At 41.8% G+C, this 25,232-nt stretch overlaps 2 protein-coding genes across 3 annotated transcripts; both read right to left on the reverse strand.

Moving 5' to 3' along the window:
• Window positions 1–1,462: 1,462 nt before the first annotated feature.
• LOC112244633 (interleukin-12 subunit alpha) lies at window positions 1,463–4,552 on the reverse strand. Its single transcript, XM_042307866.1, has 7 exons — window positions 4,525–4,552; window positions 3,065–3,219; window positions 2,882–2,968; window positions 2,692–2,751; window positions 2,403–2,519; window positions 2,161–2,205; window positions 1,463–1,955 (listed from the first exon to the last, which is right to left on the reverse strand). Exons 1-7 carry the CDS (start codon window positions 4,550–4,552, stop codon window positions 1,800–1,802), a joined length of 648 nt encoding a protein of 215 aa, XP_042163800.1. The 3' UTR covers window positions 1,463–1,799.
• On the reverse strand, window positions 4,260–24,377 carry LOC112244647 (schwannomin-interacting protein 1-like). Of its 2 annotated transcripts, none has more exons than XM_042308255.1 (7): window positions 24,144–24,377; window positions 22,203–22,315; window positions 11,832–11,970; window positions 11,394–11,597; window positions 6,170–6,293; window positions 5,781–5,874; window positions 4,260–5,524 (listed from the first exon to the last, which is right to left on the reverse strand). In XM_042308255.1, the coding sequence occupies exons 1-7, from the start codon at window positions 24,171–24,173 to the stop codon at window positions 5,473–5,475; spliced, it is 756 nt and encodes a 251-aa protein (XP_042164189.1). In that variant the 5' UTR covers window positions 24,174–24,377; the 3' UTR covers window positions 4,260–5,472. The 2 variants fall into 2 exon arrangements, with proteins under 2 accessions (XP_042164189.1, XP_042164190.1); XM_042308256.1 differs by having other exon boundaries at window positions 11,853–11,970; window positions 24,144–24,357.
• Between the last annotated feature and the right edge of the window lie 855 nt (window positions 24,378–25,232).

Raw genomic sequence — 25,232 nt, forward strand, 5'->3', positions numbered from 1 at the left:
AAGCATAGACCAATCATTGAGAACAGGTGGTGTTGCCGCACCTGTGTCAAATCAGCGCTAATTAAAGATGAAAAAGTCCTGTGTAACCTAATGAATTTATTTTGACAGTACGGTGCACCTTCCACTGGGTGTCAGTGGTACATTTCCATTTAATGAAAATGACTTATATTTGTCTGTGTAGGCTGTTATGGCCAGGCAGCATATCGTAATACAAATATACAAAATATAGACTGCTTTGTACTCGCCATCTTCTCAACTCCATTAAATTGCTGACCAACCGCACCCCTTCACCGACGGTGCAGTCTAATGTACCAACCTTGTCCTCGTGCCCATCACATAAACCTAGCATGGTTATTGTTCGAAAACATCCAACAATGCCAACAAATAGACATGTTATTCCTCGTCAACATAGTCTTTATAAATTCACACCTGTTTGAATTTATTGAGGTAAGACATTTATTACCCGAAGGAGAACTTATTATTGCACTTGTCCGCCCTGGCCTAGCTACTAATAATGGGAAGAACATAGGCCATTTGTGAGCTCAAACCGAATGCAAAAATCTGACTTTCGAACAATGTGTCAGTCAGCCTTTTCGACTGCATGCGGGCTCACGTTTCTCGAGAGTGAAAAAGGACCAATGCGAGGGAGTCACTTGGTTGTGTTCAGTTAAAACCATACCACCCCCGAAAATAATAGAGTATAGGAAGGCCTAGTAGTAATCTATACGCCTACACAAATGTATGGTCGTTTCTGAACTTTCTCTCTGGTCTTCACTTCGGCCTCAAAATAACCGCCCACATATTGCACACAGTTACAGTAGGCTATGATTCCAAGTGAAATTAGTATAATTGACCAGTGTAGGCCTACAAGAACGAGCATATTGGGTGGTTTGGGCACCACCCAAGTCAGTGATATGGGGTTACCACTGTGTATTTTCCTGGAAATAAATCTTACTGTTTCCCATCATTTAGCTCATTTTAATGTATTGACTATATATGGCAACACACACACACTATTCTTGTGGGGGCCAAACAATTTATTCCCATTCAAAATCCTATTTTCCTTAACCTCTAACCCTTAACCTAATTCTAACCTTAACCCCTAGCCCTAATCCTTATTGTAAACCCTAAACCTAACCCCTAAGACTAAAATAATGGGGACCGGTGATATGTCCCCACTTGTCCAAATTTTCGTTGTTTTGCTAACTTTGTGAGGACTTCTGTCACAAGGATAGTAAAAACCGCAAAACACACACACATACAAACAGACAGAGAGAGAGAGAGTTTGAGTAAAATACCATGAAAACAAAGAGAGAAATAAAACAGCTGGCATTAGGCTATTTTAATTCATTGCTTAAATGCATTTTATTTTGGAGATGTTCAAACAAAAACTGTGTAAACATTGAAATAAGTTATATTGATATGTAGAAAATAAATATTTTTAAATCATAAATTAGGCAAATAAATTATACAACCCATTAGGTTGACAATAAATATCACATTTAATATTATTTAGCTTTTCAAGTAAAAAAAAATCAACAAATAAATACTTAGATTAAATACTTATATATTAAGTCATAAATATTTGATTCCTGTAAATTCTAAATCCTCAATAGCTTAATCAGACTGTTATTTGATGATAATATTAAAGAACACTTGTCCACAGGACAAGGCAACTTTGTTATGGTCATGGAAACAATTATTTTTCCCTTGGGAGAATGGTGATGATGACAATGATGGCGATGAGGAATAGTCTCCAACAGCATAGGCGCTTGCCAGGTCCATGATGACATGCCAACTTACATATTGTGTTCTCCAGCATGAATATATCCAATGATTCTGTTGATGGTTACAGTGCGAACCTGGAGCCCCTTCAGCACTTTACACAAATGTACCCTTTCATCAAAGGAATTTTGGTTAGCAGTACCTTGAGTAGGCCTACAACCTTGTGTATCCTGAAAAGAAACATAGTGCACACTGTGTCAAGTTAACTTTATCTCTATTTGGTTACACACAGTTGACATACAAATGACCATATTTGGTTAGGAGATATTTTAGGGACCATTAATTCCACCACCCACATCCCAATGTAATCCCTGCTAATTTTAGTCGTGAAATGCCTCTTTATGTTAGTCACAGTTGCTTTTGAGAATCTCTCACCTGCTGAGAGGACCAGACTCCCAACAAAGACAAGGGGAAGCACTTCTGTTTAAAAAACGAAAGCAAATGAAAGGGTGAGAGAAGAGGCAATATATGTCAGCAGACTTGTGTATCCTAAACCTGCAGCTACAATGACTTTCGTATACAAAACTGGTTGTGTTAGAAATATCTCAAAAGGCTATTTTTTTTAGGTCATGTCCTCTCCATGCCAGTATTTTGGCATAGTTATTCCCATATTTTACCTCCTTAATCTCTCCGAGGCTCTGCAGCACATTGGGTCCAAGCAGTTTAGGGTCAATAGCTTGTAGCATGTCACTATAACAACGCAGATCCTCCTCAATGTTCCTCAGACACTTGTCCTATGTGATACACAGGAAAAATGACATGTCAAAAAGTTACCAATATAGGCAGACAGTGTGTTAGATTTGCCCCCTTTAGACTGTAAATAAACATGCCATTTCTTATGGGAAAAACTGTTGCTCTGGGCAACAACAGTAATATGTCATTTATAGACAATAGCAAATAGCCTACCTGATCAAACTTTACATTTGTCACTCTGGAACATGTTGAGTGCTGTTGAGTGCTTTTGGTCTGTCAAACAAAGTATAGATTATTCAGCAAAGGATTTCAACATTGATCCTATATAGCCTTATATAGGGAAATTCACATTATTGTCTGAAAAAAATGAATACAGATCACAGAATGGGGTTATTTTTCTTACCTTTGGCGCGCACACTTGCACCGTCTGTGTTCTCGTGTTCAACTCCATACCCTGGTCCGTGCAGTTTATTCCTTTGAACAGGTGTTCCTAGTATTGATACGAATTTAATGAATAGGCTGCAGATATGAATTAAATAATAGTCTACCATCAAGTACAGTATTGGAAAATGTGCCTGTGTCTCACCTGTGCAAGTGCGTCCGTGATGTTCCAAAGTAGTGTTTGCGCAGTGGTAAAACAGTTGTCAGTTATCGGGCGGTTGCGCGACACCACTGGGCTGGACATGTTCACGTGCCAGAGAGAACAAGTGAGCGCGACCAAGAGCAGCCAAGTGGCAAAATCTGACAGGTTCAAGAACGTAGAACAAATACTTCAAACTTAAACTTTCTATACAAATACATTTGTCAATAATATGCCAATAATTTTTAGATGATTTTGCAATTTTCACATGCAGGAAAAAAATATTCTCAGATAACCTGACCTATTCTAACTTTACGACTTAATAACAATACTTTTGTTAGAAGAGAAAGAGATATAGGCTATAGATTACTCACAAAGCTTGGCGTTTGGCATCATGGTAGTAACAATGTATATCCTTGGGTTATCCTAATTATTTTGTGTGTCTTGCTTCATCTCTCAGTGTTTTTATACTTTCCTGAGCAGGGAATTCCCTACCACAATAATAATGTTTGAAAATATAAATTGAAAGTAAATCAGGTAACAATGTCACAGTGTGTCATTTTCCTAGATGCCAGTGATGTCAATATAATGAAACGTTTTCCCAGAGTGGAACTGGAATTAACATTAACTGCAGTTGAGTTGATTGTATTATATGTTTTGTTTGTGGCCACTATAACCACAGCAGTTTCTCACAGTTTGGTAGAAAATATGTGATCGCCTCCTCTGCTCTCTAGTGGTTGGCTAGGCCTAGGTCTAGGTAATGATTCAGTATGGGCTTTCACTATGGCCAAAACTCAATAACATAAGTGTTTGGAGCATTGTAGTGCAACATGAGAAAGTAGGGAAGAAGCTGCCTGTTTTGCACACACATGCAACAGTCACTTGCCTATATTCAGATATGTCATAGCATTAATGCCAATTTAATTATGTAATTGTTAACACCTGTAGAAGAAAATAGCTAGTAGGCTCCCCTAACCTTATCCAATTTGTAGTTTGGTTTGTATTTATAGGTTTTATGTGTTTATATATATTTATAAGGCACATGTAGGCTAATGTAGCCTTCTTAGGTCCCTCAAGCATCCTTCTGTACAATTCATTCATTCATTTGGACTGTCATCTACTGTCAGTTAGATCTGGTTCAGATGGCTATCAATACTGACCATAAGAACACAACATTGAACTAATAAAGACACGCACTTCAAACGTTTATCTATCATTTTAATCTCTGTACACAAAACGTTTTCAGAATGCAGCATAATACAGTTGAAGGACCTTAGTATAATACGACAGAGAATAATAAATAAATAAAAAGAGCTGATGGAAAATGACACTCTCTAAATGCTGAAGATGGACTAATCATACTGAACAAAGATGCCATCTTGAACCAGGCCACAAGGCATCCAAGTCTCTTTCCTGCTCAGCAACGGGTTCTTTATTTAGTCCAGACCGACCAGCTATCACTTTACCAGTGTCAAGAACAGTCAGCTCAAACATCTTTAGTTCTTAACCATTGAGATTTGACTTTGTCAATAATATTTTGTCTTAAAATAATTTGTTTTTCTGTGGAGTAGCATTTGGGTCACAAAGCAGGGATCGAATTACATACTGACCTTTGGTTGCGCCCTAAAAATCTGTTAATATTTTGAACATATGGGGTATCAATATTAGTTAAGCACCCCCATTATTTGAACTCTGCCACAAAAAACACCAAAAGGACTCTTATCTTCCATTTCATTTAAAGTGCAGACAAAAGTAAGGTCATTGCAATCTGTCTGTAAACATTTGGCAAAATCAAGGATCAACCAGTAAAGCTTCAAAACATCAGAATGTTTAAACAGGTGGAATTATGCAACAACAGCTGTACTACATCCATTTCTGTGTATAAATTATTAATACAAGATCTGTGTAGTTGCCGCAATGTTTATACACTGGGAAACCTAGGAGCTAATTCCTTAGCAACAGCACAAACAGCTATGTGTGTTTAGTATTCTACAAAGCACCACGACTGGCTGAGCGGGAAAACAAACATAACCCTAGTCATCTTCTGTGATCAAACTGTCACTACCACACATGGTTTATGACTGGGGCCCGGAGTTTTGCCTGAACTCTTAAAACTCAGGACTTTGTATGACTCCCGGTTGGGTTTGGTCCCTTTGTAGCCGTGGACAACAACCCTCGTTCTGGAGAGTTAAAGCATATCCAGGCTTTTGTTCCAGCACTAAAACAACCATGAATCAACCATTTGCCTAGTCATCAAAGGTATTAATCAGTTAAATCAGGTGTGAAAGTGCTGACCTGGAACAAAACCCTGCATGCCTTATTGGTCTCCAGGACCAGGGTTGTTGACCACTGCTCTGAGTTGGTTCTGGCTGTCATGTGACATAGGTGATGATGGGGACAGGTGACTATGGGTTTTATTTGGAGAGGGTTTTCTCTGCCATGTGTCTCTGGAGGCTCTGAGCATGCCTGTGACAAGAGAGAACAACAAATAACAGGTACATTAAAGAATGCATGAACAATCATGTTTAGATCCTTTTTTAAAAAGACTAGTTTGTTTTCAGAAGATTGTATTTTAGCGTAGACTTTCCATGGCATTTGACGTCCAGAACTAAGGTTACTACAGAGGCCTAACGGTGGTGCTATTAGTGGTGTTGGTGCGCAAGTGTGTGTGTGTGTGTGTGTGTGCTTCTATGTTCACAGTACTGTACAATATGATCTTCACCTGGTCAGGTCCTCTATGTCCACCAGCATGGCGTCCTGCTCCACATGGAGCTCATCTCTCATTAGCAGCAGCTGCACCAGCTCCTCATTCAGGCCTGCAACGTCACCACAACGTTATCTCAACATCCTCATAGCCCCTGGAACAACAGAGTTATGATGGTGGTGATGAAAGGTAGATTGGGTGTGTACCACAGGTGGCTGGGGCCACCTTAATTGGGGAGGACGGGCTCATAGTAATGGCTGGAAAGGAATTAATGGAATAGTATCAAACACATGCATTCTGTGGGTTTTAATACCATTCCATTTATTCCATTCCAGACATTATTATGAGCCGTCCTCCCCTCACCAGCCTCCGGTGGTGCGTGTGCATACGTACGTGTGTGTACTCACTCTGTATCTGCGAGTGCAGATCGTTGGTGATGACCTGAAGCTGGCCCAGGCTCATGTCCCTCATGTCTCCCCTCCTCAGACTCCTCTTCATCAGACCCTCGCTGATATGGGGCAGGTGGGGCAGCTGCACACAAACAGACATGGGGACAACGTTAGAACATTAACTAGACAAGCAGGGGAACATTAGGTACAGTCATGTTTAGAGAGAAACAAGGCAACATACAGTGCAGCCTTGACTTTCTCCACATTTTGTTATGTTATAGCCTTATTCTAAAATGGATTAAATAAATAAAAATCCTCTATCTACTATACCCCATAGTGAAAAATCAAACAGTTTTTTAGGAGTTTTTGCAAAAAAATAAAATAAATAACAGATATACCTTATTTACATAAGTATTCAGACCCTTTGCAATGAGACTCGAAATTGAGCTCAGGTGTATCCTGTTTCCATTGATCATCCTTGAGATCATCTTTGAGTTATTTCTACAACTTGATTGGAGTCCACCTGTGGTAAATTCAATTGATTGGACATGATTTTGAAAGGCAAAAAGCAGTCAATATAAGGTCCCACAGTTGACAGTTAATTTCAGAGCAAAAATCAAGACATGAGGTCAGAGACAGTATTGTGTCGAGGCACAGATATGGGGAAGGGCACCAAAAACTTTCTACACCATTGAAAGTCCCCAAGAACCCACTGGCCTCCATCATTCTTAAATGCAAGAAGTTTGGAACCACCAAGATTCTTCCTAGAGCTGGCCACCCGGCCAAACTGAGCAATTGGGGGAGGGAGGTGACCAAGAACCCGATGGTCACTCTAACAGAGCACCAGAGTTCCTCTGTGGAGATGGGTGACCCTTCCAGAAGGACAACCATCTCTGCAGCACTCCACCAATCAGACTTTTATGGTAGAGTGGCCAGATTGAAGCCACTCCTCAGTAAAAGGCACATGAGAGCCCGCTTGGAGTTTGCAAAAAGGTACTTAAATGACTCTCAGACCATGAGAAACAAGATTCTCTGGTCTGATGAAACCAAGATTGAACTCTTTGGCCTGAATGCCAACCATCACGTCTGAAGGAAACCTGTCATCATTCCTACAGTGAAGCATGGTGGTGGCAGCATCCTGCTGTGGGGATGTTTTTCAGTGGCAGGGACTGGGAGACTAATCAGGATCAAAGGAAAGATGAACGGAGCAAAGTACAGAGAGATCCTTAATGAAAACCTACTCAGGACCTCATAATGGGGCAAAGGTTCACCTTCCAACAGGATAACGACCCTAAGCACACAGCTAAGACAACGCAGGAGTGGCTTCGGGACAAGTCTCTGAATGTCCTTGAGTGGCCCAGCCAAAGTCTGGACTTGATCCCGATCGAAGATCTCTGGAGAAACCTGAAAATAGATGTGAAGTGACCCTCCCCATCCAACCTGACAGAGCTTGAGAGGATCTGCAGGGAAGAACGGGAGAAACTCTCAAAATGCGGGTGTGCCAAGCTTGTAGCGTCATACCCAAGAAGACTCAAGGCTGTAATCGCTGCAAAAGGTGCTTCAACAAAGTACTGAGTAAAGGGTCTGAATACTTATGTAAATGTGATACTTCAGTGGAAAAAAATATATATATATTTTTAAATTGCACACATTTTTAAAACGTAACAAAATGTGGAAAAAGTGAAGGTGTCTGAATTACTTTCCGAATGCACTGTATTTGGGCCTTTGGGGTTAGGGTGATTACAGTGCTTTCAAAAAGTATTCACGCCCCCAACTTTTTCCACATTTTGTGTGTGTTAAAAAGTGGGATTGAAATGGATTTAATTGTCTTTTTTTGTTGTCAATTTTACACATAAAATTCTCTAATGTCAAAGAGCTTTGCACACCTGGATTGCACAATACTTGCACATCATTTTTCACATTATTTAAAATCTTCAAGCTCTGTCAAGTTGGTTGTTGATCATTACTAAACAGCCATTTTCAAGTCTTGCCATAGATTTTCAAACCGATTTAAGTCACAACTGTAACTAGACCACTCAGGAACATTCAATGTCGTCTTGGTAAGCAACTCCAGTGTATATTTGACCTTGTGTTTTAGGTTATTGTCCTGCTGAAAAGTGAATGTCTCCCAGTGTCTGTTGGAAAGCAGATTGAACCAGGTTTCCCTGTTTCCCTGTTTCCCAGGTTCCCTGTTTCCCGGTTTCCCTGTTTCCCTGAAAGCAGATTGAACCAGGTAGCCGCAATCCCTGTGCGGCTTCCTTCCTCTTTGGCAAGGGAGTTAGGAAGGACGTCTGTATCTTTGTAGTGACGGTGTGTATTCATACACCATCCAAAGTCATTTCATCATGATGAAAGATATTCAATGTCTGATTTTTATTTTATGTTTTACTCATCTACCAATAGGTGCCCTTTTTTGCGAGGCATTGGAAAACCTCCTTGGTCTTTATGGTTGAATCTGTGTTTGAAATACACTGCTTGACTGAGGGACCTTACAGATAATTGTATGTGTGGGGTGTGGCGATGAAGTAGTCGTAAAAAAATATGTTACACACTATTATTGCACACAGTGAGTCCATGCAACTTATTATGTGACTTCTTAAGCACATTTTTACTCCTGAACTTATTTAGGCTTGCCATAATAGAGGGGTTGTACACTTATTGACTCAAGACATTTTAGCTTTTGATTTTTAATGAATTGGTAAATAAATCAATAAAAACATAATTCCATTTGGACTTTATGGGTTATTGTGTGTAGGACAGTGACACAGTGACACAACATCTCAATTTAATCGATTCTAAATTCAGGCTGTAACACAACAAAATGTGGAAAAAGTCAAGGGGTGTGAATAATTTCTGAATGCACTCTATATGCAAATAATTCAATCCTTTCTGTTATCCTGATCTTAGAGCAGTTTCTTTAGACCGGGGCGAGTTAAATGCCATCATCTCACCATTGTTTGTTTAGGTACTGACACACACATCAACAGTTCAGTAGAACTCCAGTCAGGGGGGAATTCGCTCGGTCTGACACACAATGACTGTATGGTCGTATTCTCAACTCATTCACCACAATCTTTGGGGCGGGGAAAATATAAAAATTACATCTAGGTAGCTACCAATTTCTTAGAAGTGCTAAAGCTTGTTCCAAAAAAGCACTAAGTCGACTACAAAGTTTATTCCAGTAAATTACTAGGTCGACCAGCTGAGGCTAATAAACGCACTGTCCCGCCCCGGCTGACTGTCAGGCCTCTTGCACGCACACAGTCACACGCACACTGTCATAGTCACACACACATAGTCACACACACATAGTCACACACACATAGTCACACACACAAGTCACACACCCACACTGAGGACGGAGGACAATCCAATCCGGATGCCATATTCTAATTATCTTTGTTTGCAATCATAATAAGAGTAACCTGCTTAATTGCTTGCTCATAAGTTAATTGCTTGCTCATACGTTAATTGCTTGCACATACACTACCATTCAAACGTTTGGGGTCACTTAGAAATGTTCTTGTTTTTGAAAGAAAAGCATGTTTTTTGTCCATTAAAATAACATCAAATTGATCAGAAATACAGTGTAGACAATGTTAATGTTGTAAATGACTATTGTAGCTGGAAACGGCTGATTTTTAATGGAATATGTCACGTATACTCCCTCTCCAGCCTCTAGGTCATCAGGGTGCTGATTATCCCGCACAACTGTCCCCATCGTCAAGCACACCAGCACCTCATGACACTAACCTGGACTCCATCACCTCCTTGATTATCTTCGCTATATCTGTCACTCCCCTTGGTTCTTTCCTCAGGTGTTATTGACTCTGTTTCATGTTGGGGCGTTGTTTGCGTTTTGTGTTTATAGTTTATTTATTAAAACACTCACTCCCTGTACTTGCTTCCCGACTCCGAGCGTAGAAGGCCAGCAAGGCCAGCATCCCAGAATCTCCTCTTCACTGTTGATGTTGAGACTGGTGTTTTGCGGATACTATTTAAAGAAGCTGCCAGTTGAGGACTTGTGAGGCGTCTGTTTCTCAAACTAGACATTAATGTCCTTGTCCTCTTGCTCAGTTATGCACCAGGGCATCCCACTCTTTCTATTCTGGTTAGAGACAGTTTGCTCTGTTCTGTGAAGGGAGTAGTACACAGCGTTGTACGAGATCTTCAGTTCATTGGCAATTTCTTGCATGGAATAGTCTTCATTTCTCAGAACAAGAATAGACTGACGAGTTTCAGAAGAAACTAGTCTAAAGAAGGCCAGTTTCATTGCTTCTTTAATCAGTACAACAGTTTTCATCTGTGCTAATATAATTGCAAAAGGGTTTTCTAATTATCAATTAGCCTTTTAAAATTATAAACTTGGATTAGCTAACACAACGTGCCATTGGAACACAGGAGTGATGGTTGCTGATAATGGGCCTTTGTACAATAATGTAGATATCCCATTAAAAATCAGCCGTTTCCAGCTACAAGTCATTTACAACATTAACAATGTCTACACTGTATTTCTGATCAATTTGATGTTATTTTAAAGGACAAAAAATGTGCTTTTCTTTCAAAAACAAGGACATTTCTAAGTGACCCCAAACTTTTGAACGGTAGTGTAAGTTAAAATGGTTTGAAGTACAAGTGTTTTTCCATCACCCTGGGCCTCAGATCACACAGGAAAGAGTTCTCAAAGGCCTCAGGAACTCATGACAATCCAATCTGGAACTGGCTGAGATGGCAGAATTTCACTCTCTGTACCAGGAAACATGAAAAAGTCTCATTGTTCTCATTGTTTGACTGAAAGTGGTATCAGTTTCATTTCAACCAACATCTGATCTTGAGAATAATTGGCTTCTTAGCCATTACATTATAGGGCTTTTTAGCAAGTGCTTTTAACACCAACAACTGTAAACGGAAATAGCACGCTATTCATTTTGTACTATGCCCTTGCATCTAAGATGTAACTTGATCTCGCATCTTGCATATTTAATGTAAATGCATGTACCCAGAATAATTCTAAATACATATTTTTCTGACATGGGGAAAGATAGAGGTTGTGTCAAAGGGCAGTAGCCTGGATTCTAACCTATGTCAACACTAGACATGTGTGCCTTAAGCTGCGGCTTAGACCGCTACACCACCCTAGGTATTAAATGTGTTATTCTGACTGCACTATGGCCTCAAGTGTCCTCTCTCTCCAGCCAAGTCAACTTATCAGAAATGACAGGTCTACAACACACACACTGACCAGGTCGGCGACAGGCGAGCGGCGGTGGATCTGGATCTGTCTCTCCACCTCTACCTGCATGCGGGCCATAGGGCGAGCCAACGCCAGGGCCACCCGTGCCTCCTCTTGGAGCCGCCGCTGCACCCGCCAGAAGCCACAATCCTCCAGGGGGTCTGAGTCCTCCTCTCCCGTGTCCCGGTCCGACAGGGATGAACTCTGCTTGCTCTGGATGGACGCACACATACACCACAGTAAGTACACATACACATGCTAGTTATACAGAATCATAGATTGTAATGTAAATACATGCATACTTCATAGTCATCAAACCCAAACACATTGGTGTGTGTGCTCACACACACATTTCACAGTCAATTAGCTTATTTTTCTCCTGTTAAGTCCTGTTATGTCAGGTTCCAAAGTATCAGTTGTGTGAATGAGAACACATGCCACACACACATCTACATCTTTAGCGTGTACCACAGGTGACAGCGGCGTGTCCAGGCTGGTCTCTGTCCTGCTGTCCTCTGCATCGCTGTCCTTGTCACTGTTGCTGTCATTCACAAAACACACCTGCAGATTCACACCACTTTGAGGCCTGACAGTGAGAGAGAGAGAGAGAGAGAGAGAGAGAGAGAGAGAGAGAGAGAGAGAGAGAGAGAGGGACAGGAGATAGAAAAGGAGAGGGGGAGAGATAGATTGAACAATCAAATTACAGCCTGAAAAAAGGGGAGCAGGAGGGAGAGGCATACAGTTAGATGAAGCAAGGGGGCGAGATAATCGCTCAATTCCAAATGTATCCATATAACCCTACCCTGATCCATATAACCATACCCCTGATCCATATAACCCCACCCCTGATCCATATAACCCCACCCCTGATCCATATAACCCTACCCTGATCCATATAACCATACCTCTGATCCATATAACCCCAACCCTGATCCATATAACCCCACCCCTGATCCATATAACTCCACCCCTGATCCATATAACCCCACCCCTGATCCATATAACCCTACCCCTGATCCATATAACCCCACCCCTGATCCATATAACCCCACCCCTGATCCATATAACCATACCCCTGATCCATATAACCCCACCCCTGATTCATATAACCATACCCCTGATCCATATAACCCCAACCCTGATCCATATAACCCCACCCCTGATCCATATAACTCCACCCCTGATCCATATAACCCCACCCCTGATCCATATAACCCTACCCCTGATCCATATAACCCCACCCCTGATCCATATAACCTCTACAAATCCTGGCTGCATTTCATTCACTGTCCTTTGCTAATCTGAGGTCTGACTTTCAAAAAACATGAAAGGTGGAGCTATTGCTTTTACACCAGTAACCCAGTCATAGAGGCGGCAGGTAGCCTAGCTGTGAAGAGCATTGGGCCAGTAACCGAAAGGTCACTGGTTTGAATCCCTGAGCCGGAAAGGTGGAAAAATCTGCCGTTCTGTCCTTCAACAAGGCAGTTAGCCCCCGACAACATAGCCTTCGATTAAGAAAGTGACCCCGCACCTCTTTGATTCAGAGGGGTTGGGTTACATGCGAAAGACACATTTCAGTTGAAGGCATTCAGTTGTACAACTGACTAGGTATCCCCCTTTCCCCTTCCCTTCACTCAGATCCACACCGGGGAGTGAATGAGGGCAGAAGGGATTGTGTGCAACCTGGACTCAGGGGTAAACGTAACACAGTAAACGTGAATTGATCTCCCTCCATTCAGTATGATATGCTATGTTTCGTATGGTATGTATTAATTTGTGGATGTCCATCGTCCATTAACTATAATATGTTACGAATTGCAATTCATATAATATGTTATGAATTTGCAATACGTTTGATATTTTATATTTTAGGAATTCCCGAAATGTTGTTGCTAAATCAAATCAAATCAAATCAAATTTATTTATATAGCCCTTTGTACATCAGCTGATATCTCAAAGTGCTGTACAGAAACCCAGCCTAAATCCCCAAACAGCAAGCAATGCAGGTGTAGAAGCACGGTGGCTAGGAAAAACTCCCTAGAAAGGCCAAAACCTAGGAAGAAACCTAGAGAGGAACCAGGCTATGTGGGGTGGCCAGTCCTCTTCTGGCTGTGCCGGGTGGAGATTATAACAGAACATGGCCAAGATGTTCAAATGTTCATAAATGACCAGCATGGTCGAATAATAATAAGGCAGAACAGTTGAAACTGGAGCAGCAGCACGGCCAGGTGGACTGGGGACAGCAAGGAGTCATCATGTCAAGTAGTCCTGGGGCATGGTCCTAGGGCTCAGGTCCTCCGAGAGAGAGAGAGAGAGAGAGAGAAAGAGAGAATTAGAGAACGCACACTTAGATTCACACAGGACACCGAATAGGACAGGAGAGGTACTCCAGATATAACAAACTGACCCTAGCCCCCGACACATTAACTACTGCAGCATAAATACTGGAGGCTGAGACAGGAGGGGTCAGGAGACACTGTGGCCCCATCCGAGGACACCCCAGACAGGGCCAAACAGGAAGGATATAACCCCACCCACTTTGCCAAAGCACAGCCCCCACACACCACTAGAGGGATATCTTCAACCACCAACTTACCATCCTGAGACAAGGCTGAGTATAGCCCACAAAGATCTCCGCCATGGCACAAACCAAGGGGGGCGCCAACCCAGACAGGATGACCACATCAGTGAATCAACCCACTCAGGTGACGCACCCCTTCCAGGGACGGCATGAGAGAGCCCCAGTAAGCCAGTGACTCAGCCCCTGTAATAGGGTTAGAGGCAGAGAATCCCAGTGGGAAGAGGGGAACCGGCCAGGCAGAGACAGCAAGGGCGGTTCGTTGCTCCAGAGCCTTTCCATTCACCTTCCCACTCCTGGGCCAGACTACACTCAATCATATGACCCAGTGAAGAGATAAGTCTTCAGTAAGGACTTAAAGGTTGAGACCGAGTTTGCGTCTCTGACATGGGTAGGCAGACCGTTCCATAAAAATGGAGCTCTATAGAAGAAAGCCCTGCCTCCAGCTGTTTGCTTAGAAATTCTAGGGACAATTAGGAGGCCTGCGTCTTGTGACCGTAGCATACGTGTAGGTATGTACGGCAGGACCAAATCAGAGAGATAGGTAGGAGCAAGCCCATGTAATGCTTTGTAGGTTAGCAGTAAAACCTTGAAATCAGCCCTTGCTTTGACAGGAAGCCAGTGTAGTGAGGCTAGCACTGGAGTAATATGATCAAATTTGTTGGTTCTAGTCAGGATTCTAGCAGCTGTATTTAGCACCAACTGAAGTTTATTTAGTGCTTTATCCGGGTAGCCGGAAAGTAGAGCATTGCAGTAGTCTAACCTAGAAGTGACAAAAGCATGGATTAATTTTTCTGCATAATTTTTGGACAGAAAGTTTCTGATTTTTGCAATGTTACGTAGATGGAAAAAAGCTGTCCTTGAAATGGTCTTGATATGTTCTTCAAAAGAGAGATCAGGGTCCAGAGTAACGCCGAGGTCCTTCACAGTTTTATTTGAGACGACTGTACAACCATTAAGATTAATTGTCAGATTCAACAGAAGATCTCTTTGTTTCTTGGGACCTAGAACAAGCATCTCTGTTTTGTCCGAGTTTAAAAGTAGAAAGTTTGCAGCCATCCACTTCCTTATGTCTGAAACACATGCTTCTAACAAGGGAAATTTTGGGGCTTCACCATGTTTCATTGAAATGTACAGCTGTGTGTCACCCGCATAGCAGTGAAAGTTAACATTATGTTTTCGAATAACATCCCCAAGAGGTAAAATATATAGTGAAAACAATAGTGGTCCCAAAACGGAACCTTGAGGAACACCGAAATTTACAGTTGATTTGTCAGAGGACAAACCATTCACAGAGACAAACTGATATCTTTCCGACAGATAAGATCTAAACCAGGCCAGAACGTGTCCGTGTAGACCAATTTGGGTTTCCAATCTCTTCAAAAGAATGTGGTGATCGATGGTATCAAAAGCAGCACTAAGGTCTAGGAGCACGAGGACAGATGCAGAGCCTCGGTCCGATGCCATTAAAATGTCATTTACCACCTTCACAAGTGCCGTCTCAGTGCTATGATGGGGTCTAAAACCAGACTGAAGCATTTCGTACACATTGTTTGTCTTCAGGAAGGCAGTAAGTTGCTGCGCAACTGCCTTTTCTAAAATTTTTGAGAGGAATGGAAGATTCGATATAGGCCTATAGTTTTTTATATTTTCTGGGTCAAGGTTTGGCTTTTTCAAGAGAGGCTTTATTACTGCCACTTTTAGTGAGTTTGGTACACATCCGGTGGATAGAGAGCCGTTTATTATGTTCAACATAGGAGGGCCAAGCACAGGAAGCAGCTCTTTCAGTAGTTTAGTTGGAATAGGGTCCAGTATGCAGCTTGAAGGTTTAGAGGCCATGATTATTTTCATCATTGTGTCAAGAGATATAGTACTAAAACACTTGAGCGTCTCTCTTGATCCTAGGTCCTGGGAGAGTTGTGCAGACTCAGGACAACTGATCTTTGAAGGAATACGCAGATTTAAAGAGGAGTCTGTAATTTGCTTTCTAATAATCATAATCTTTTCCTCAAAGAAGTTCATGAATTTATCACTGCTAAAGTGAAAGTCATCCTCTCTTGGGGAATGCTGCTTTTTAGTTAGCTTTGCGACAGTATCAAAAAGGAATTTCGGATTGTTCTTATTTTCCTCAATTAAGTTAGAAAAATAGGATGATCGAGCAGCAGTAAGGGCTCTACGGTACTGCACGGTACTGTCTTTCCAAGCTAGTCGGAAGACTTCCAGTTTGGTGTGGCGCCATTTCCGTTCCAATTTTCTGGAAGCTTGCTTCAGAGCTCGGGTATTTTCTGTGTACCAGGGAGCTAGTTTCTTATGAGAAATGTTTTTAGTTTTTAGGGGTGCAACTGCATCTAGGGTATTGCGCAAGGTTAAATTGAGTTCCTCAGTTAGGTGGTTAACTGATTTTTGTCCTCTGGCGTCCTTGGGTAGACAGAGGGAATCTGGAAGGACATCAAGGAATCTTTGTGTTGTCTGTGAATTTATAGCACGACTTTTGATGTTCCTTGGTTGGGGTCTGAGCAGATTATTTGTTGCAATTGCAAACGTAATAAAATAGTGGTCCGATAGTCCAGGATTATGAGGAAAAACATTAAGATCCACAACATTTATTCCATGGGACAAAACTAGGTCCAGCGTATGACTGTGACATTGAGTGGGTCCAGAGACATGTTGGACAAAACCCACTGAGTCGATGATGGTTCCACTCCAGCCTTTTGGAGTGGGTCTGTGGACTTTTCCATGTGAATATTAAAGTCACCAAAGATTAGAATATTATCTGCTATGACTACAAGGTCCGATAGGAATTCAGGGAACTCAGTGAGGAACGCTGTATATGGCCCAGGAGGCCTGTAAACAGTAGCTATAAAAAGTGATTGAGTAGGCTGCATAGATTTCATGACTAGAAGCTCAAAAGACGAAAACGTCTTTTTTTTTTTGTAAATTGAAATTTGCTATCGTAAATGTTAGCAACACCTCCACCTTTGCGGGATGCACGGGGGATATGTTCACTAGTGTAGCCAGGACTTGAGGCCTCATTTAACACAGTAAATTCATCAGGCTTAAGCCATGTTTCAGTCAGGCCAATCACATCAAGATTATGGTCAGTGATTAGTTCATTGACTGTAATTGCCTAACATTAGCTAGGTGGATAAAATTAGCTAGACTAGGAGTTAGGGTTAGGAGTTAGGTTAAAGGGTTAAGGTTAGGGTTAGGGTTAGGGAAACGGTTAGCTAACATGCTAAATAGTTACAAAGTGGCTAAAAAGTAGTAAGTTGCTAATTAGCTAAACTGCTTAAGTTGTCCATGATGAGATTCGAACACACAACTTTTGGATTGCTAGAAGTTCGCTGTATTTAACTTCTGTCTTATGCAACCATACCAACAGTAACATATTACACTAACTTGAGTGTCCCGGATTTTTGTTTACTATGTTACCTTGGGCATTGTGCGGTTTCGTTTGGTAACATCATATATCGTCACAAGCAATAACAAAAAGGTAAATTAAACAACCAGACCCATAAAATTACATAATAATTGGAACCATTGAAATCTCTCAGCCACAGTGATGACGAGTCAAACAGACTCTCAGTCACCTTCAGTAAGCAAGACTTTCAGTCATCATACGTCATTCATTCAAGAAGCTCTCACTAAACAAGATGTGAGAATTTGGTTGAAACCTAGACTCCTTGCTTCAAAGTAGGAATAGGAACCGCACTCAACCCCTAAAAGCCTGTTAGCATTGGAATTTCCACCTTACAATGTACCGGTAGGTACACTTTGACCTCCACTAAGGGTCATGTGACTAGAGAACGTTCAATAGGAACAGTGGACAGAAAGAGGCAACACTTCTTTATTTCCAGTAGCTTGACCACAGACAGATGAGCACTTCCCTAAACTGGACTGAAAAGGGGCGGTCCCCTTTATTTAGGATAAACACCAACCCCTTTTCCAGGAAAATGTGTAGGTGTAGGTACTCAAGTTCACTCGTCAGAGAGACTTGCCGTTTCTGAAGGCATGGCGTAACCTTGTGTGTCTATACTCATAAACCTAGTGTGTGGGTGTAGTATGCTTTGGGTTTGTGGGTTCAGTGGTTATGTGTGAATGCACAGTATTTTAGTGTGTGACATTTGTGTCATTTGAAGTTTGAGTTTATTTTATTTTTTACAGGGACACTGCACATTAATCAGCGTTTCAGTAAAAGTGCCAGTTTTAGCCAGCCGGCTAATTTTCAACCACAGTCACTGGGCAGGTTATTAAGTGACATTGTGCATTTGTTTTTGTGTGTTTGCACTATGCTATGAGCTGATGAGTATTTATAAGTCCGTGTGAGAAGATTACATTGATCAGTGTGTGCATGTGCTGTATGCTTATTACATCTGTATGCTTCCCCGTTCAGCCATTTACAGTCAATGACTCTCGTCTTGCCCTTTAGAATGAAGTTCTGGTGTTACTGTTACTGGGTGAAAAACAGAGAAAACAATATAGCTTTCCGGGAAGCTCTTTCTCTATACCTTTTCTTGTCTCCCCCTGTGGGATTTTCTCCACTTAAATGACTCATTTCAGGGAGGATAAACTAACACTCTGACATGAATATACATTTAAAAAAAGGCATCTGCTGCTTCCAGACAAAGGACCAATCCCAAACTTCCCCCTAACCCTTAGGCCAGTGGTTCTGTTGTTGCCCGGAAGTAACTCGCTCAATGGCTTGGTAATTATAATGAACACAAATATAAAAGCAACATGCAACAATTTTAACGATTTTACTGAGTTACAGTTCATATAAGGAAATCAGTCAATTGAAATAAATTCACTCGGCCGTAATCTATGGATTTCACATAACTGGGCAGTGTCGCAGCCATGGGTGGGCCTGGGAGGGCATTTGGGAGCCAGGCCCAGCCAATCAGAATGAGGTTTTCCCCACAAAAGTGCTTTATTACAGACATAAATACTTTTCAGTTTCAACAGCTGTCCAGGTGGCTGGTCTCAGACAACCCCGCAGGTGAAGAAGCCCGATGTGGAGGTCCTAGGATGGCGTGGTTACACATGGTCTGCGGTTGTGAGGCCAGTTGGACGTACTGCCAAATTCTCTAAAACAACGTTGGAGGCGGCTTATGGTAGAGAAATGAACATCCAATTCTCTGGCAACAGCTCTGTTGGACATTCCTGCAGTCAGCATGCCAATTGCACGCTGCCTCAAAACTTGAGACACCTATGGCATTGTGTTGTGTGACAAAACTACACATTTTAGAGTGGCCTTTTATTGTCCCCAGCACAAGGTGCACCTGTGTATTGATCATGCTGTTTAATCAGCTTCTTGATATGCCACATCTGTCAGGTGGATGGGTTATCTTGGCCAAGGAGAAATGCTGACTAACAGGAATGTAAACAAATTTGTGTACACAATTTTAGAGAAATAAGCTTTTTATGCGTATGGTATATTTCTGGGAAATTTTATTTCAGTTCATGAAACATGGGAGCAAAACTGTTGTGTTTATATTTTGGTTCTCTGTACTGTGAGCATGCTTTTCCTGTGTGTTTATGGATCCTCCATAATATCTAGCATGCTCACGTGAGAGATGTAACACCTGGCTCTGGTCTACTTAGGGAGGGATCGGAATTTACAGCATGGTTACCTGGAGGAAAATGGGCGAGGGTCATCGCTTATTACATTTCAGTCAAGGGGAGGGTTTAGTATTTTGTAATTGTAATTGATGGAATGTCTATATTTCTCAGTGTTTTAGAATTAGTTGCTTATTAGGATATTTATATCGATGTGTGCCCGATGCCGCCCCTCATCTCTGATTCTCTGCTATCATGTGCGCCTATAGGCTATTTAGTGTGGTCTCAATCAAATGATCCACAGCCTATAGGCTACGAAGTGCATGCTTGGAGAAGCACAGAGCAAAGTTGTATTTCTAAGATAGCTGCTAGGATGGTGTAAATAAAACTAGGCTGCATTGGACATTACAACCCTGAGCCCTGGCCTGTTTGCTCTTCCTGATCAAAATACGTTTTTCTGTGCCTAACCAATGGCTGTGCTTTGTAGGCCTACGGTTGCAGTTCAGGAGTAGAGTCAAAGGCTTCTCCCGAAAATAATTGATGATTAGGCCTAGTCTAAAAAATGCACTCTCTTGCGTGCAGACTAGTCTATAGCCTATGTTCTGTTCAGTTTGAGAAGGAGAGGTGAAGATAACTACTTTGATAGCTTGCTACTAACTAAAACTGATTTGAATAAAAACTTGATGCATTTAAATTGATGCATTTATCAGAGTTATTGACCTCACAATTAAGCCAGATTTCAGTAACGTACATTGTGGTGCTGAAACTTGAAGCAGCAGCTGCAGCACAATGAATCCGAAATGGACCGCTCATGGTGCTGAAAGTAGTCAAATTCCAGTAGGCATAATTCATTTAAACTGTCTTAATTTTATTTAGACTTTACTAACGACAAGAGGGCTTTGTGTTGGAGCCTGTTTCTTCCTATTCACGAAATATGAGGTCGGTCTACCTGTTTTACAGATTAAATTAGGCTATAAACTGTTATATCCATAGATTTGTCGGTCAATACCTCCACCCGCCATACACTCTTTAAATGGCCTACCTCCTTGTCGGTGAAGGGCTGTAAAGTTAAAGAACATTTTAAAATGTACAGGCCTACCCCTTGTTAGTTTTGAAGAAAATAAAACAGATCTCATTAGTGCTTTAGCCCGCAATGCTTTATGCTAGAAACAAGCTATAAAAGACCCCGGTAAGACGTGACTCGGATGCATATGGGGATATTTTGTTTTGTTTCTTTCAGATGCTGAGCTACAACCTTCTATAGCCGAGGAGACAAAACCTGGACTTTGCTTGGGAAGTAGTATAATTATGTCACTATCAATTGATTAAGGTATTCACTTCCTGTATAACAGGCCTGGAGTATGTTTTAACCCAGACAGCTTTTAGGGAAACACTTGTGACCTTCTCTCGTTTTGTTAAGCAACAGAAGAAGAGTAACATTAGCCAGCAGTTAATGCTTACATTTGTTTCTGTCAGTAGGCCTACTCTGTGTGGGGTGGAAAGATAGGCCTAATTTTTGAAAGTACCATGCTCAGATTCCTAATGACATCTCAGATTAAATTATTTGCAAAAAGGGACAGTTTCGTTGCAAACACGACACACTGATTTGGCATTAAGAAATATGATCAAATGAACACACAGGCCTATCTCTCTGTCCATTCTTAGCCTGTAATTTTGGTAAATTGTGTGGTAATAAAAAAGATTCAGCTAATATGTACATGGCATAGAATTGCATGACATTTTTATAAAAGGCAATTTTTTTCTCTGACCTGCAAACACGATGATAGATTCAAGCAATGCTTTTACTATAAAGGAGATATTTCCACCCCTAATCTTGTCCATGGTTTGTCTGCAAACCCAAAACCTTCTGGCCCGCAGTACTTTGCTCTATCAAAATTCGTGCGCTGCCATCTAATGCTTACAGGATAAAGAACAGTTTCTAAAACTGCATATCTAAGGCTCTGGTCTGTCCAAGAAGTTAAACGGTAAACGGTAAGCATGTTCTCTGCTATCCACTTGATGTTTTATTATTATTTTTTGTATAGGGGACGGTCATTTGTTTTTAAGCTTCAGGGAGGGTTTAGGGAAAATATATTTTGCTGAAGGGAGGGCTATCCATTTCTATTTCAGAGAGGTCTGATTTTCTCCATGTAAACAACGTTCACTCTCTTATTGTCCCCTCTCGTTCGCCCGTGAGATGTTTTGCCTAGGGGAAATAAGTAGACCAGAATGGTCCCGCCCCAAAAAGAAAAAATAGGGAGTGGGGTGTATCGATTTCTCTACCCTCTCTGCTCTCTATTCAAGGAGTAGAATGAGACGATGATCAGTTTTTAACAGAAGGAATGCTGATACTAGACCTGTGCCTAGTTCTCTTCCGCTAGAAAGTACGTCAAACACTCACTGAGCTCCACAGCATCACACCATCTAGTGGTGGAAAGGGTGCAACACAACTGACTCAATATTTTTAGTATGGCGCTATTATCGCATACTGATACCGCAGCAGCTAAAACTGTCCTAAAACTATGGGCGATCCCATATTTCATAATAGTACAACACACACTAAATTAAACTCAAAATTCCAAATGAACCTACCTATTTCAGATAAAGAGCACAAGCAAGCAGACAGACACATGCACACACACTATCTGGTATACTCGTGCATTATCACCATCAGACAAACCCACCTGGAGGAAATGCCATTCTTGCTGCAGCTGGTGTAGATGGCTGGCTCCTCGTCGTCATAGAAACTGCCAAAGGCTAGCTTCTGCCTGATGGACTCTCTGTCATTCCTCTGGGCCTGGTGGAGGCATATTGAAGAAATTACAACAATACCACAATAAACATGAAGTAAAAACCCTGGTGATAAAAACAGGGATCAACCCAATGATAAAGATGAAGGATTTTAATTTATTGCCATTTTTAAGAGGCATAGAAAACTAAGATGACTGGACAACAAACTGGGCTGGACAACAACAAATAAATATAGCCTACAACATTAAAATATATAGTAGGTGGGCCAATTAAATCAAATGTGAAAACTATAGTCAGTATAACAACGAATAGCACATAGTATACTATTGCTTAAACCAAGGGAATAGAGAGATGTAGAGTTGGGGTATGGTCATACAAGCACACAAAGAGAAGAGATGGGTGGAGGAATGGAGGGAGGATGAAGAAGAAGGGATGGGATGGAGCATTTTAATGGAGTCTGACTTGCTGGGATGCTAAATCACTGCGGACTCAGTGAGTTGTCGAGAGAAGGGAAAGAGCAACGCAGCCAGGCGGAACACACACAGAGATAAATGTCCAGTCACCTCGCATTGATTTTATCTCATCTTTCTTTGTCCTCGTCTTTAATATCTTGTGTCATCTTAACTCTCATATACTCTCTCCCCTACTCTTCCTCTCTTTACCTGGTCTGTCCCATCTCCCATGCCTGACTACTTTTTGATCTACATGTATCTCTATTTTTCTGTTCTTTCTGTTTGTACTCTACACCCACTACATCCAAAGGACATTGTGTCCTGGGCAGGTTGTTTGTGTCATATAGCTTTTAGGTTGACATACAGATCCTTTCTTCATAGAGGCCTGCTTCTGCAACCACACAGATAGAGATCCAATGGAAATGCATCATGCAACAGTAAACATTACTTTCCTTTCCAGAATTTATGTTTACAGTCTGTGACTGCACCCACATCCCTCAGGGCCACTCACAGTTTGGGACATCACACACGTATGCACACATGTATGTTACACACACAAACACACACACACACACACACACACACACACACACACACACACACACACACACACACACACACAAACACATTTAGACTCTACCCAAACTTCCTCAAGCCCACTTGTAGACAGTGCCACATCAGCTGTGTACACACACACACACACACACACACGCATAGTGATTAGATGGTGCTGTGATGTAACGTCATAAATCACAGATGGACGCTCCCATTGTAGAAGAAGCAGCCAACGCTCCACCCCCTCTAGTCTCCTCACACTGGAGACCGAGCCAGTTACTGTCTTACTGGGTAGATAGACCATCTACACACAGCCAGGTACTGTCTTACTGGGTAGATAGACCATCTACACACAGCCAGGTACTGTCTTACTGGGTAGATAGACCATCTACACCACAGCCCATATGAAACATAAACAACACACACTGTATGATGTTTTCGGTATCTTAACTGTAAAAAGCATGGCATTAACATACTCTCAAACAAAGTCGCACGCATTGTACAAAATGTACACACCAAAATGTACACACCACCTAGGCGAAACACTAACATACCTCACACGTACACATACACCTAGCAGCACATACGCAGAAATGCACACCTCCAAACAACGTAAACAGCAGAAATGTACACAGACAGGATGGCAAACCAAAAACTACAGGCTAATATATGTAGTCGGAAATAGACGTGCAATCTTGTCAAATAAAACGCACGGACACACCCTGGTGTGATACAATCACACACACATAAATACATAACCCACAGATTCATCTAACATACCTATATTAACCTAACATAGCTATATGAACCTAACATACAGTATTTCCATACATGTAAACACATTATACTACAAGAACATACACACACCTGGTAAACACGTTTCTCCTGGTGCACCATTCTTCAGCACATTGTACAGGCAGCAGCCCTACCCTTCCATACACTGCAGTGAGCCAGACCCAGGAGACCCACTCATATGCCTCAGCTACATGCAGAAGGGAGGGGGGAAGAAGAGGGAGAGGGAGAGGGGGAGGGAGCGGGATGGATAGAGGGAGGGGAGAGATTCTGCTCAGCTGATGGAAAGACGTAGGCGCTCTCCACTACTCTCCTCTGATGGAAAGACGTAGGCGCTCTCCACTACTCTCCTCTGATGGAAAGACGTAGGCGCTCTCCACTACTCTCCTCTGATGGAAAGACGTAGGCGCTCTCCACTACTCTCCTCTGATGGAAAGACGTAGGCGTTCTCCACTACTCTCCTCTGATGGAAAGACGTAGGCACTCTCCACTACTCTCCTCTGATGGAAAGACGTAGGCGCTCTCCACCACTCTCCTCTGTGTGACTGTTTAGCATGGCTGCTGCTTTCTATACCTGCTATCTGCTCCTCCATCTCTCTCTTTCTCTGTATCCTCCATTCCCCTCTTTCTTTGTTACATTTTTTTAACATTACAAAACATACACAAGTAAAAGGGCTCACGAGTGGCGCAGTGGTCGAAGGCACTGCATCTCAGTGCAAGAGGTATCACTACAGTCCCTGGTTCGAATCCAGGCCCTATCACATCTGGCAGTGATTGGGAGTCCCATAGGGGGGCGCACAATTGCCCAGCGTTGTCCAGGTTTGACCGGGGTAGGCCGTCATTGTAAATTAGAATTTGTTCTTAATTGACTTGCCTAGTTAAAGAAAGATCTAAAAAAATACAACAGACATACATCAAACCTACCCAGACCCAGCTGTTTTCACACCTATCTCCTCAAATTGCACCATTTTGTTCCTCTCCGTCGCCCACACCCTTTCAATATTTAGATAATGAAGCATATTATTTGCTAGAGTTACAGTTAAGTATATATATTTTTAAAGAGAATTGACGAGAACAGAATTGTCCAACCCATCGGGTATCTCACTGCACCCTCATATGCCATGTCTTGAAATATACCGACAGACGGATTAAAAGTAGATTTAC

Source organism: Oncorhynchus tshawytscha, linkage group LG28 (assembly GCF_018296145.1).
Source record: "Oncorhynchus tshawytscha isolate Ot180627B linkage group LG28, Otsh_v2.0, whole genome shotgun sequence".
Classification (NCBI taxonomy): domain Eukaryota; kingdom Metazoa; phylum Chordata; class Actinopteri; order Salmoniformes; family Salmonidae; genus Oncorhynchus; species Oncorhynchus tshawytscha.

Excerpts from the sequence above, each read along its gene's own strand:
- LOC112244647 (XM_042308255.1), bottom strand. The coding sequence starts at position 24,173 with ATGGTGCACCAGGAGAAACGTGTTTACCAG. Across the intron at positions 22,316-24,143 it reads AGGAGAAACGTGTTTACCAG|GCCCAGAGGAATGACAGAGA; the intron begins GTGTGTGTATGT and ends TGCCTCCACCAG. Across the intron at positions 5,525-5,780 it reads GACATAGAGGACCTGACCAG|GCATGCTCAGAGCCTCCAGA; the intron begins GTGAAGATCATA and ends CTCTTGTCACAG.
- LOC112244633 (XM_042307866.1), bottom strand. The coding sequence starts at position 4,552 with ATGTTTGAGCTGACTGTTCTTGACACTG. Across the intron at positions 3,220-4,524 it reads GCTGACTGTTCTTGACACTG|ATTTTGCCACTTGGCTGCTC; the intron begins GTAAAGTGATAG and ends TGAACCTGTCAG. Across the intron at positions 1,956-2,160 it reads GAGTCTGGTCCTCTCAGCAG|GATACACAAGGTTGTAGGCC; the intron begins GTGAGAGATTCT and ends GTTTCTTTTCAG.